This window comes from Corvus brachyrhynchos, unplaced genomic scaffold, assembly GCF_000691975.1.
Source record: "Corvus brachyrhynchos isolate BGI_N302 unplaced genomic scaffold, ASM69197v1 scaffold202, whole genome shotgun sequence".
NCBI classification, from domain to species: Eukaryota; Metazoa; Chordata; class Aves; order Passeriformes; family Corvidae; genus Corvus; species Corvus brachyrhynchos.
The window spans coordinates 3,765,413-3,779,281 of record NW_008238132.1 but is presented as its reverse complement, the minus strand read 5'-3'; the positions used below and the strand labels follow the sequence as shown (position 1 = coordinate 3,779,281).

Here is a 13,869-nt window from a genome sequence, read left to right as displayed (position 1 = left end):
TTGTTTCATTGTAGCATTCAAGACCCTACAGACAAGCATGTAGAATGGAAAAGGAAGAAAAATGACGAGGCAGGAATTAGAACAGGAATAGAAGGGAACAAATATATTAATGAGTCCAGGCTGTAGACTGTTGCAGGTCTGCTACTCACACTCAGATGAGCTGGAAAAGATTTCCCAACCCTTAGAAAAATGCAAGCCACCTACTGTTAGAACAGAAGTCACAGTTTCTGTAGTTCTGTTGATAGTGTGCAGGAGGCCATTGAGGCCATCACACCTGTGTTAAAAGATGGGGGAATTTGAGCAGTAAAATTCCCAGATGGTGCTAGGCATTGAGGCATGTCTTAGTTACAGAGTAAGGCAGAAATCTCCAATGGTCATCATTCTGCCTGGTAAGATGTCTGTCTTCAAATCTCATAGCCTTTTCAATCTGGAGCATTTGATCTCGGTGCACAGAATCTTTAGTTTACTTGGTTTAAGAAGACTGGAAGTACATGTGCATCCCACCTAACAGTTCATAGGTTTTGGCCATTATGTATCAGAGAGACAGAGGAAACAAGCAGAGAAACCACTTTAATATCTCTTAAAGGAGGAACAAGTTTTGTTCTGGTTCTTGTGGCTAGCATAAGTAAGAAAAATGAGATTAACACAGTGTAAACATGGTACAAACAAATGTTATTGACAAATAATAGGGCTTATTTTACATAAATAGCAACCAGGTGGATACCAAAAACTAACCACAGTCTAAATATCCAGAATCCTTTTTAACTCTTGTGCAGTTTACTCTACCAACTTATCAAGTGCTATCAGAGCACAGTAGTTTCCTTCCTCTTACTACCTTATTTAGAAACCATTCTGGAGTATCATTCCTCAGATGGATAGAAATGTTATTATAATTTCCAGTCCCAAAGTGTTTGTGGGCAGTTCATTGCTGCATGCTTTCTGTCCTATTTTTCTCCTTTGTTATCTCGTTTCATCTCTTCCAATCTAAAATGTTATCATATCATACCCTGTCCACCTTTTTCCAAATCCTCCAGCAAACCCCAACTGTAACATCTTCAGCCTGTTCTTGTTCTTTGAGGAAGAAGCTGTGGCAGGAGAACTAAAAGAAAGGTAGACCAGTGTGGCTTTACTGCTGACCCAGACCTTTTATCCTTTGAGGGAGGAAAGATTTTCTCCCACTGACATATGAACAAGGTAGTCTGCTCATCAAAGTGGAACTAGTGCAGAACTAAAGATAGCAGGTTCTGACTCTGTTGGTAATTTGAGGCAAGGTAAAGGGCTCTTACAGATGCACAGAATAAAGTTCAGTTTTCATTAGCTTAAAGACAAAACCAAAGCAGCATTTATAACAGAAATGCATTACAAACAACATTATTTAAATTGCAAAGACAGCAAGAGTGTCACTGAGAAATGTCACATTGACACCTATGCAAACCTGTGTTTTGCCTTTTGGTGCATTTGCATTATAACAATTTTCAATGAGATCACGTGCTGTTCTATTCCACAGGCTTCCTGCCTCATCTGTACAGTAGAGGGCAAAATTAAGTGGTATAAGCAACTACAAAACTAGTATTTCCTGATTTTAAGTACTTAACTTTACAAAAATAAGATTACTTCCTTCTCCTCTGTGTTATGGTATAGTATAATCAGATCTTCTGCTTTTTAGTAATTTTATGCTCAAAGTAATAGCAATGTTCAGTGCTCAGTGCTCTTACAGTTAATATCGTTTCCTATTGCACATCTGGATTTAATGACTAATTTTGTTTAATTTCCCTGTTTAGTGTCAGAACTGTGTGTGCCTCATGCAGTTTCAATTGACCAGCTATCTTCAGAAAACCTCAGTGCAGCTGTGGGACAAAAGATCAGCTCCCCCAACAGGATCTTCTCAGATGAACATAATTATGCTACTATTGTTATTGGTTTCCCAGACCTCTTGGTAAATTCTCAGCATTATTATACAATGAAATAGTATGGTCTCATTTATTCTGTAACCTGTTAAGTACCTGTTTACCAAATGATTTGGAAAAAGAAGGGAATGACAGTAAGGGACAAATTAATGTAGTGTACACTGTTTGTTAGGGTAGTCTAATCTAGAGGGGTGCTTGTGGTTTTTTAAGTAATAATAAATGGCACAACACAATGTCTAGCACAGACAAAATTCTTTTTTGGTAAGATCTGAACAGTGCTGGCTAGAGTAATTTTTTAAATGATGTGTTTTACCATTTTTTAATCAAGCCTAACCACTGAGAAAAAGAATATCAGTATAATTTTGAACTGTTCGGTGTGAACTTTTTGCCCAGTGTGCAGCAGGTAGCAGGACTAGATTTAGGAAAAAGAAAAAAAGATACAGAAAACAATAGCAAAACTATAAAGCCCCATCACTACTGAAAAAAGTAGCTAAGTGTAAATAGTCCATGTAAGTGTGCTTACTGCCATGACACAGTTAGAAAAGCACCAGAAAAAAAAGGGAAACTTAGCAGTGTAACAACTAGGGCTGTTGCAAGGAGTGAAGGCAAACACAGGGAAAATACAAGCAGAATGTTTAATTCTTTGGACTTTTTTTATATTTGCCCCCAATGGTACATAAAAAGAGTAGTGATTATGGAATAAATAATTGCATTTCATGTTTGTTTAATAAATTGGGGCAAATTAGAAAATGTAAGTGTTAACAGACATGAATTTTGGGAAAGCTAAATGACAGAAGAAAATTCTTTGAAATCCAAAATGATTCAAAAATATGTTTTTGTCAATAAGACAGTCTTTGCAGTTAGCTTTTGAGTTTTCCTTGGTTTGGTTTTATATTACCATATAGTTATTATAGCTTTTCATATTGCTTACAATAGATGTGAATTTATTGCTGAAAAAGAGAGGTGGTCTAGAGGAGGGAGTACTAAAGGAGCTGCACACTTCAGTACTAACACACTAATGTGGGTGATGAAGCATTTTTGGCTCTGCCTGATTTAGACTGAGGCACCGTCTTTCCTCATACATAGTTTTAGAAGTCCGTGTGAATGTCAAAGAAGGAGTGCTAAGGGTGAATGTTAGAGTGATGGGGCAAAACTTCAGATTCAGTGTTCAGTGCTGGTGGTGTAGGTGTTTAGTATGAACAAGCTATCTGAGGTCTTATCTGTAACAGCAGTGCTCAGTTTAGCAAACACTAAGACCTTCAAGATGATTTTTCCTCCAGCCTCTTTTGACCATACTGGAAGATGGAGCCACTGGCTTTGATGTGGAGACCTACACTTAAATCTCCGAACCTGGAACTAAGTCCCAGCCTTATTGATTACCTTTGAATTTATTACTGAAATACCTGTTTACATTTATCTTTATTAGTGGAAACCTAACAGTTTTTTACATAGTTTGGTTCCAAATTAGGTTATTTCAATGCCTTCTGTTCCTGGTTCAATTAAAAAAGAAGTTGATTCAACTTCAGATTTTCAGAGCATCTTCATGCCTAAAACTCATGTAGATGGTTTGTTGGTTTTTACCCCTATAGGGGTTTTTGATGACAAAATAATCCAGGTCATTCCTTGTCATATGGTAGCATAAGAAGTAACCATAATAGCCACATTTGATCTGAAATTAAATAAGAAGTGGAACTTATCAAGAAATATTTGTTCTTGGACTTAACAATAGTAATGTTTTCTTCAGTAGACACCTTCTCTTTTGCAGTCTCCCAGTGAAGTGTATAGCTGGAAAAGAAACTCCTCTCTGAGTCACAAACGTGCTTCTCCTTCTGATCCATTTTATTATGGAGCCCAGAGGAAAACAGGAGCTGCAAAACAAACCAATTGTGTAACTTTATTGGCTTCTAATCAAATAGTCAGAATTTTAGCACCTGGAGATGTACCTTTGAAAGACATCTACCCAAAAGGTAAGAGGTTCATATATTTGTGCTGCAACACACTTGGGTTTTGTTTTGTCATCTGCTATCACTCATTTATTTTTCCAGAATGTTCTTAAATAGTCACAGAGCAAGTATTTGAGAAGGAATGAGTGTAGCTGCACTTAGTTTTAAAATTAATTTGGATCTTATTAGCATGCTGAATTATACTTCTGAGAAATTAACAGGGTATCTGCACTGTGAATATCTCAGTGGATGGGATTTCTCTCTGTCTGCACAGGAAACCCACTAATGGAATATGATTATTCCAGTTCAGCAATTGGCCTTCACCAGTATTTCCAGCTTCTGCTCAGAGTCACACAGAGACGCAGTGATAAACCTGTTGTCTGACTAACTCAGAATTCTATCCCCAGCAGGGGCAATAGGAGAGGTTATTTTGGGAATGCATGTGACCCTGTCCACTTCTTTGTTTTTCTCTTCATACTGTCTCAATATTTGCACTTGTTTTGCTGGGGATATTGCAGAAGACATCCCTGCCTCAGGCTTTAAATCTCCTCTTATGGACCTGTTGTCCTCAAGTTTATCTGGTCCCTCTTTGAACCTGTGTATCTCCACAGCAAACTCACAAGTTCATGATTTTTTTGTGATCAACTCATCTCTTACCGGGTTTATCAGGTGCCCCTTATTCTAGCATTTCAGGCTTAGATGAGTACTTAGATGAGTTCTGCATTCACCTTAACCATCACCTTCATGACTTAGCAAACTTCAGTCACTCCTGCCTTCTCTCCAAACTGAAGAGACCCAGACTTTTTAGCTCTTCTCCTGTCCAAGACAATGTTGCATGAACAACATTCACATGCAGCAAAACCATCCTCCTTTCTGACACTAATAAAGCAGGTGTAGGCTACAGATCTTCAGACATTTTTGTGCTGCCATGCCAAGCTTTCTGTTATCATTATAACTTTAGCTTCTTTAGCCAATAACTAAAAATACACCAATTAGTGCTAAATAACAGCATTTGTGAGTTTTGCATTAATTACCTCTAGGAATCTCCAAAGTTTACTATCCAAAGAAAAAATGCCCACACAATTTGTACATGGTAGAATGGCTTGATTTCATCAGCACAAGAAGCTATTCCTGATTTAGTCTGTGTGTGAACTGTCTGTCCCCGAATAAACATTTTATTCCAAATTAACTCAAACAGAATGAATGATCTAATCTGCCTGTCCTCATTTAATGCAGATCAACCTCCCTGTGTAGAGAAACCCTTTTATTTATTACCAAGAGAATAAAACATTTACTTGACTAAGGAAGCCAAGTCAAGGATATCAACAGGGTAGAAAACTTCAGTTACCTCCTTTTGTAACTGAAGGAAAGATTACCTCTTAAAAAGATTAAACTTAATAAAATCAGTTGGAGTTAGAATCTTGGAACTAATTATACAACTTCAGGCTGCAATCTTCTCTTACTTTATAAACTACTGAAGGGTCAGACTGTGTCACTTTTTTTCAGGCTTTCACAGAAAAAAAAAGGATCTGAATCTGAAGTAGATGTTTTAGAAGGTAAATCTGAGCTTTTGTTAAAACCAGTTTACTGATTTGGGAGTGAGGGAGGTATCTTCCCTCAGTGCTTCCAAATGATACCTGAACTGAGATCTTAACTGCTATTCCTAAAAGCCTTTTAAGTTGCTGTGATATGTAACACCTTGTATTGCTAGGTTATTATAATTAAAACCCAGGGGACATTCTTCATGACTCCACAATACCAATAACCTGAGCATATTATCAGTCTGAGAATTGGCTTCTGTCTGACCAAGCAGTTTAATTTTTTTATCTCAGCTGTGGTGAAATATATTCATGAATAGGGATTGATAGCTTTAAATGTATAGAAAATTGTATGAGGGTTTTTACAGTGCTTTATGGCCATTTAAGTTGAAAGATTTCATGCCTTGAAGATCATTATCATTGATATTTATTTTCTGAATGAGGTTTTAATTTATGAATGACAAAGTCTGATTTTAACTGAATCATGTTTAATATGACCTTACCAATTCAATTAAATGGGACCTGAGCAAGACTCTAGGTTTTCTGTTCTATAGCTTTTTTCAGGACTTTTTCAAGACATTTCCATTTATCAGTGAATGGCTGGATTTTCTAGCAGAGGAGGAGCTATGAGGGAAATACTACAGTGGCCTGTGCTACTCAGCATGTCATGAAAAAAACTGAAAAATTAATTAACACTGAGGTAACAGTGCTGATGATAGTGGTTATTATTCATGGTAGGAATTATAGTTATTACCATGAAGAATTATGATAAGGACTACAATTCTGAATGCAATAGAAATAACAGGTGAAGTTCAGTATAGATAAATATGTGGAGGAAGACAAAATCCTAATTCTACATCAAAAAAGATAGGGATGATGAGAAATCTGATTCAATCTCCCTGCTCAGCAGGGTCCTCTAGAGTATGTTACTCAGGATTGTGTCCAAACAGTTCTTCTCCAGGGAAGGAAACTCCACAACCTCTCTGGGCATGCAGTTCCAGTGCTTAGTCACCATCACAGTGAAGAATTATTTTCTCATGTTCAGGTGGAACATCAGTTTCTGTCTGTTGCCTCTTGTCCTATTGCTTGGCACCACAGAGCAGAGCCTGGTCCATCCTCTAACACCCTCTCTTTCGATACTCATAGACACTGATGAGGTCTCCTCTCAGCTGTCTTTTCTTGAGGCTGAGCAAGCCATGGTCCCTCAGCCTTTCCTCATAAGAGAGTTGTTCCAATCTCCTCATCATCTTCATAGCCCTCCGCTGGACCTGCTCCGGGAGCTCCATGTCTCCCTTGCACTGAGGAGCCCAGAACTGAACATTGTGTCTGCTTTCCTTAAAGTTTGATGTCTAGAGCTGTGCATAGCTGTTCTTCTCCATCAGGCTTTGGCAAAATAAGAACAAACTGCACATGTCTGATATTCATGTTTCATTGTCAAGATTCTTGGTTGCAGTTCTGGGGCCTAGCCAGCTCTTCTTGTGTATTTAAACATTTGATTGTCTTTTCATCCGCTCCCTACTCTGCAGCCCTTTGTCTTTTTATTGTCTTTAATTTGTTTGATTTGAGTTCTTTCTCTAATTTATTAACTTAATTTTTAATTCTTATCCCACAGTTCTACCCTTTCTAGTTCAGTATCTGCCCTTGTTCTAGATCTTCATCAGAATTTTTAAAGTGTATCTTATTCTTCATTACTAACAAAAGAGAGCACATTTTGAAACAGTAACAAAATCTAGGGAAAACAAAAAGTGGCCTTTGGCCCACAAACCTGCATATTTCCAGACTTTTTCCAGCATATTTCCAGACTTTTTCCAGCTGTTTCTGATGTGTTTGATATTCCCCTTTTTCTGAAGATGAGTAAAGTCAATAGACGTGCTACTGTAGGCATGAATACTATAGATACGTAGATACAGTAGGTATGCATAAAGTGCTGCTGTGGGTTATTCTGTGTGCTCATTTGAGTATTAGATCTCCTTATGCTGCTGATCTTACTGGTCTTTTCTGTGTGTGCTCTATGCAAGCATCAACACTTCTGCAGGTAAGGTCAGACTCCTGCATTTCAAGGAGGTGAAAGATGCGTTGTTTCAGAAGAAAATCTAGACTTGATTTCAAGGAGGTGAAAGATGCGTTGTTTCAGAACATCTTTCATCTTGTGCCAATGACATTTTTTTACCCATACTGGGCAGTGTGGTTCAGTCTTCTGGTTTCTTTTCTGAAAAACTGCCTCAATTTGCTCCAGGCAGATGAAAGTCAGCTCCTAACTGGGAGCCACTTCTGAGCCCAGGCACAGTGTACTCACAAGCTGGCAAAAGCCAGTGTAGGCACACAAACACAAATTTACTTCAGCGGAAAGACCGTATATTAGCTGTATTCATTAAACTGTCCATAAACAGAATATTTAATGCTTGATAGTCTAGGGCAGTTTAATATAAAGTTATAAAATCTTTGCATACTGAGAATTTACCTCCAAAAAGAGAGGTTCAATTCAAGGGAACAGTGTTTAGGTTAGTATTATTGAGAAGTTTTCAAGTGGAAGTCATAAACACAATGTTTTGAAATATTCCTCAATATGCTTTTAAAGTCAGATACACAACTGACATTATCTTCAGTGACAGATAAAAGCACCAAGTTAGGGATTGCAGTAATGCTTGAATAGTGCTTTTGTGAGCAGAGCTGTATTTGTGTGCAACTTTGACATTTGCCATACAAATACGTTGTTCTTTTGTAACTGTAACTGTCTGATTACTCATTGTTGTAATAATAAAACAATTCCTTATTTGCAAGTTCTATTTCTGTATTGCATATGAAAGCTTATCATTTTCTGACAGGTGCTGTATAATAAAATGTTTAAATTTAATCTGCTAAATGCAAATGCAATAACCAGTTAATCATGCAGCAGGAAAATGACATGTTTGTTTATTTTCAGATGTCACTCCTCCACCAGCTGCTGGATACTTGGAAGTAACAGATCTTAACTCAAAGAAAATCAAATACATTACAATTCCTAGGTAACTGACTTTATTGATTAGAGCACTGTCATCTTAGAGGAAGAGCAAAGAGAATTTAGTGTCTATTATTACTTCAGGACAAGCAAATATTTCTTTTGATGTGGGAAGTAAGACTAATTCATACCTAGTGTAAAATTCTGCAAACATTGCAGTGTGTTTTTGTCAACATTATTTATCTGTTTTTACTAGATAGGGCCAGTGAAAATGTAGCAATTAATTAGTAAATATGAAAGGTAGCATTATCTTCTGATTTTCATTCCCTTTGTTCCTTCCCCCTCTTCCATCCACTTTATTCTCAAGCTGTTTCATTATGGTTTGCTGTCTTTATTTTCTTTTCCTTTTTCACTGTCTTTAGGATCTGAGAAAGACAGGCAAAATGATCCAGTGTTAGGTGCTAGGAAATCAAGAATCAAATTCTGGTCTAATATAAAGCTCACTTTGAAAATACCTTGAGCTTCTCTGTGGTTCTCCCTTTGGAAAGTATCTTGTATGGTAAATTAAAATAGCCAGATTCTATGGCTTCTGTTACGTTTTAACATCTGTCTCTCTGTCACAACTGTAGAGAGTATTTGCAAATGTTTTATCATATAAAGATACATTTTGGTCCCAAATTGTCATTTTCTACTGCAATAATAATAATAAACATTTTTGTTTTAAATGGCAGTGTCTCAACTTTGCATATTTAAATATCATGTGTATGAAACTCACACATTAAGAATTTTATACTTTTTTTTTATTCTATCCATTCGATGTTGATTTTGACAGTATTTATTCTCATTTAAATTAATTCTGGTTCATTAATAATCTGGGGAACATTTTAATTAACAGAGAATTATTTTTGCACTGTTCACCATTTTATAATTGGTCCATTGGCTTACATCTTACACAGTCATTCAAAAATGAAAGACATTACCATAAAAATAGTAAGGAATCACTTTTTTTTTCACTAGGATTTTATAGGAAGTAACAGAAATTACAAAGCCATATTTTAACATTATGACCCTTAAACTAGCATTAGGATTTAAGATGTGAATGGCAGATCTGAGCAGAAGTCCAGATTTAAAAGTGTACTCCAGTAAGAACTGATGAGTAAAGTGAGTTTTCATCATATATATATGAATAGTTCTCTGTTAAAATCTAACAATCTTTCTTCCTTCTGGCAAAGTTAGCCCAGTCAAATGTTAAGATAACTCTTTTTCAGTTTGAGTTAGTACATGGTGGTTTCAGTCATAGATAGAAGCATGTGTTGCTTCTTCTTACAGTTTTGAAAATTACTAATTTTGCCATTAGTGCAGGTTGCCAAGTCATTTATGCATATAGTTAACAGTACTGAAAAATGCATAGATTCTTCCCTACATTATCTAAATTTCCCTTCATATTATGTACCTTTAAGGCACTCTCAGCAGTAAATTTTTGTCAGCAAGTTGTCTGTTTAAAAAAGTGCTATGATTTTCTGTACCTAAAGCTATGCCATTGTTAAATGAGCATGTAAATTTAATATTTTATTAAAGCACTAGAGAAAGGTGTTACTCTAATTTGATGGAAATATATTTTCCTCAGTGCTTGGATCATGTTCTCTCTACTTCTTTTTTAGTTTTTTATTTTTCTGTAGCATCTTCTTACATTTTTTATATTCTTAATAGGTTTTTTTCTAAAGATGGACTATTTTTAGATAGATTAGATACAGCAGTGTATTTAAACTACAGCAATGGTTTTGGCAACATATTGCCTTTCACCCTGATCTTTTATACTGCTTCTTATACAGTCAGGTATCTTGGTTATATCCAGTTTCAGTAGCTGGACAGTTTCAGATAAAATAGTGGGTCTGCAGGGCTTAGTTATAGTCTGTCATGAAATGAGGATGTAACTTCATTTAATTGTCGCCTTAACTGCAGAAATAATCATCCCCGTTTTAATTGCAGCTGCAAGAAAAATCACATTAATTCTTGTTTTTCAGGTCACAGTCTCTCTCTCCATACACATCTTGGCTCTCTCAGATCTCAGATGCTGATGCCCTGCTGGCGCCGCTGGGCAAAGTGGGGTTGGTTACTGTGGACATGGGAGGAGGTGTGAGGCTCTGGGAGACTGGGCTGGAGAGCCTCCAGCGGTCACTGCAGGATTGGAGGAACATGATTGGCCAAGAGGATGGGCGTCCTGTGCAGGTAGGACTTCACGAAGCTGAACTGAAAAACATGTAACACAAAGAGCTATGGATGAGTTTTCAGCTGGGAAAGGAGTTGATGGGGAGAGCTGTGAAGTAGAAGTGCACCTGTGACAAAAATTTAATAGACTTCTTCCCTGAATAAGAGGCACAGTAGCTTAATTTAAAAACATTTTGTAACCCCTGTAATTATGGTTACTGACAGGCTCTTTGTCTTACACTGTTTGTATTTTTGCCAAATTCCAGTGCAATTAAATGCAAGTAAATTCTTTATCTCCTGCTGATTTTTAACTGTAACTTTCAGAATGTAGAATAATGAAATTAATTTTTAAGAAAAGGATATAATTTTCCAGAGCTCAAATTCTTGGAAAAAAAATTGAGGGTTTACTTTGAAAAAGAAACTTTAAACCTAGGTGAAAGATGCCTTGAGTTCACAGTAGAGCCTTTGCTAATCTTGATAATTTTCCCAGCTGAGCAGAGTTGCAAGGATCCCCATAGAGCCATGTTCTCATGTGGAATGTTTAGGTAGCTGCAGAAAATACACAGCATTTACATATATGGTGTGTGTGCATGTATGTATGTATGTATGTATGTATATACGAGTGTTAATGTACTGGCTAATACGTCTGATCACCATTGCAACACAGAGGCAGCATTCAGGACTGTTCAATTGCATCTTTCATTAGAAGGGGAAAACAGAATTAGATCTCTCTCTGGTTTTGGTTGGGGTTTTTTGTCTTTTACTTTCTTTTCCCACTCTTAGCTCCCTTTCTAGAAGATGTTCTGTGGTTACAGAGACTTGGGCAAGAACTGACGTGTTCTTGTTACTGGACCTCAGCAAATGCCATTCATAAAAGTCGTGAGAAAAGGAAACTCTTACCCAGTAGCACCTTTGTTCTTGACACTTGTGGCTTTGCCAGTGCCATGTTCATTGCCAGTGCAGGAGCACTAGCACCATCTTATGGTCAGATACAGTTGGTTTACACCAGCCCAGAGAGTTTGACTAGTTTAAATAGGTTTGGTTTTTTTCCTTTTTGCTTTTTTTTTTTTAAATAACTTGTAATTTTATTCAACAATATTATTTTATTGTCAGTAACAGCCAACAAATTATTAGACAATACTGGCTTGGAAAGTACACGGCATAAGAAAATTCAAGTCATTTAACTAGTAATCTCAAGTAGCCATTTTAAAGAAGGCTAAGAATTTTTCCCACAGTCACAAAGCAGTTTTCAAGATCTGCTGTAGAATTTCTCTCCACTGACAGCCTGCCTCCCTACTAGGCACGTTCCAGGATAAAGTCTCCTTAGAATATCTTTCTTTTTTTCCTGTGTCAAACCAGTGGTTTGTCAAAACTGAAATAACATGCTCTTTGATTTGTGCTGAAGGGCTGGAACAAAGCCTCCTATGTGATCTTCTGACTTACATGATTATCACTAACTTCTGTTTCCCTACTTTACTTTTTTGCTCTGATTTAAATGGAAAGATGAGACCTAAGAAGCCAATGCCTTGTTTATAAAAGCATTGCAGAGCAATAAAAAGCGAATTAGGTCTTTTATTTTATGTAATCTCCAGTAAGATAATAGATATGTAGTTGCTGTGTAAACTCTGTACTTTGCTAATTGGATATGAAGGCTTTCACCTTTCCTACTTAATTTTTCAATGGGTCTAGATGTAAAAGCAGTACTGTCTTAAGGCATTTATTTCTGGAAATGAAAGGATCCTATTAGCTTAAAAACATATTCATGTAGCTTCCCTGTGTAGTTGAGCATATCAAGAACTTGTCTCTTGATCTAGGGATAATTACTTTGCTAAGAATGCTGCAACTAAATACTTCCTGATACCTGTTTTTGCAAAATTGGACACATTTTGCAGCCATGTATTGATCTGTTCATTCAAGCGTATGAAAATCACCTCCTTTTGTGTAATGTTTCGTGTACATGCTTATGTTAAGTAACTTGGAGTCTGATGAGGTTTCTCTAATTCTTTGACTTAACCCATCATTCCCAATCATCTCAGAAACTCACTTTAAGAGAATTGTCAGTGTTCTACATATCACCCACGACCTCCAATTTCCCCTTCCCTAAAAACTGCCATTGTTGCATCCCACAAAGCTGCCACAGGCTTAGCAAAGCTCAATATCCCTTCATGGTGATGTTCTTAGACCAAGCCGAGACCTGTCTAGGTGGTTGGGAACCACTGATCTGCAGAAACACACGCAAACTCTTTGAGTCTTCCTGATCTTTTAGAGAAAAAAGAATTACAGTTCTTTCAATATAAATACAGTTTCAAAGAATTGGAATCAAATCTTCAACCAGGCTTCAGTTGGAGCTATTGGTACTGTCTTCTAGGGCTGCATTTTTGCTTTCACAAACACGTTAGCTCTGAGAAGGAGGCTGGATATACATAAGCAATGAAATGGAGGAAAACAAACAGCTGTTCCACTTACAATCAGTAATTAGGTTCCCTTGATATAATTTGTGGCAATCTTCAAAATAGTCAACATTTGTTTTGTATTGTTGACATACTCAGCAGAGTTCAAACTGCTGAAGTCTTGAGGCTACCAAATTAGTTTCTCAAAATACGCTATGCATTTACATAAGACTGCATTTATACAGGCAGGTCAGAATTTTTCGTCATTTATTGAAGTTTTAAATGCAAAATAATACTACAGTGCTCTGAAATTATTAAATTGGAGTGTCTAAAATACAAAATCTAAACAAAATACTGTATTTTCTAAAGTTGTTAACTCTACTCCAAAAACTGTTGAGCTTTTTCACTGTTTTTCCTTGTCTCTGACAAGGTCAGTTCATTATCAAATACCTGAAGAGAATTTGAAAGACAATTTTTATTTTTAGAATCTTGCTCTAAAAGTTTCATGGCAATAGGCAGACATTGATAAGCTTGTGTTACTTTTTTTCATCAAAGGGTTATTGATGGAAATTAACAGCACTGATTACATTCTGATATAGTTCAGATATTGTCTTTCTGTAAGCATTATTTAGTGATATGTCTCATTTAGATAAGGTACAATGCTTAGATAAGGTACAGTGCTTAGATAAAAATAATTAAAAGGTGCATCATTTAGAGGTATTTCAATAGATGGTAAGGCATTTTTCTGTGACTATTTGCAAAAACATTTATTTCTGTATTCATTCCACTTAATGTTCTCCTGCTGTAGACTGTTGTCCAAAATGTTTTATGCTGTGTACTCAGAATGCCATTGCTTTCAGAAGCCTCAGGACATATCCAAACCTGTAGAGTGCATAAAAATGTAGTTAGCAAAAGATTGCTTAAGCTTTGTCATCTAGTTTATGC

General features: G+C 36.5%; 1 protein-coding gene across 1 annotated transcript in view; it reads left to right on the top strand.

The window, feature by feature from the left end:
- VWA8 (von Willebrand factor A domain containing 8) overlaps positions 1-13,869 on the top strand; it is a 169,152-nt gene that overhangs the window by 116,781 nt on the left and 38,502 nt on the right. Inside the window, exons 33-36 of the mRNA XM_008633141.2 lie at positions 1,782-1,936; positions 3,673-3,874; positions 8,312-8,393; positions 10,351-10,555. Of these exons, the coding sequence (XP_008631363.2) occupies positions 1,782-1,936; positions 3,673-3,874; positions 8,312-8,393; positions 10,351-10,555 (644 nt within the window). The remainder of the gene's footprint in view (positions 1-1,781; positions 1,937-3,672; positions 3,875-8,311; positions 8,394-10,350; positions 10,556-13,869) is intronic.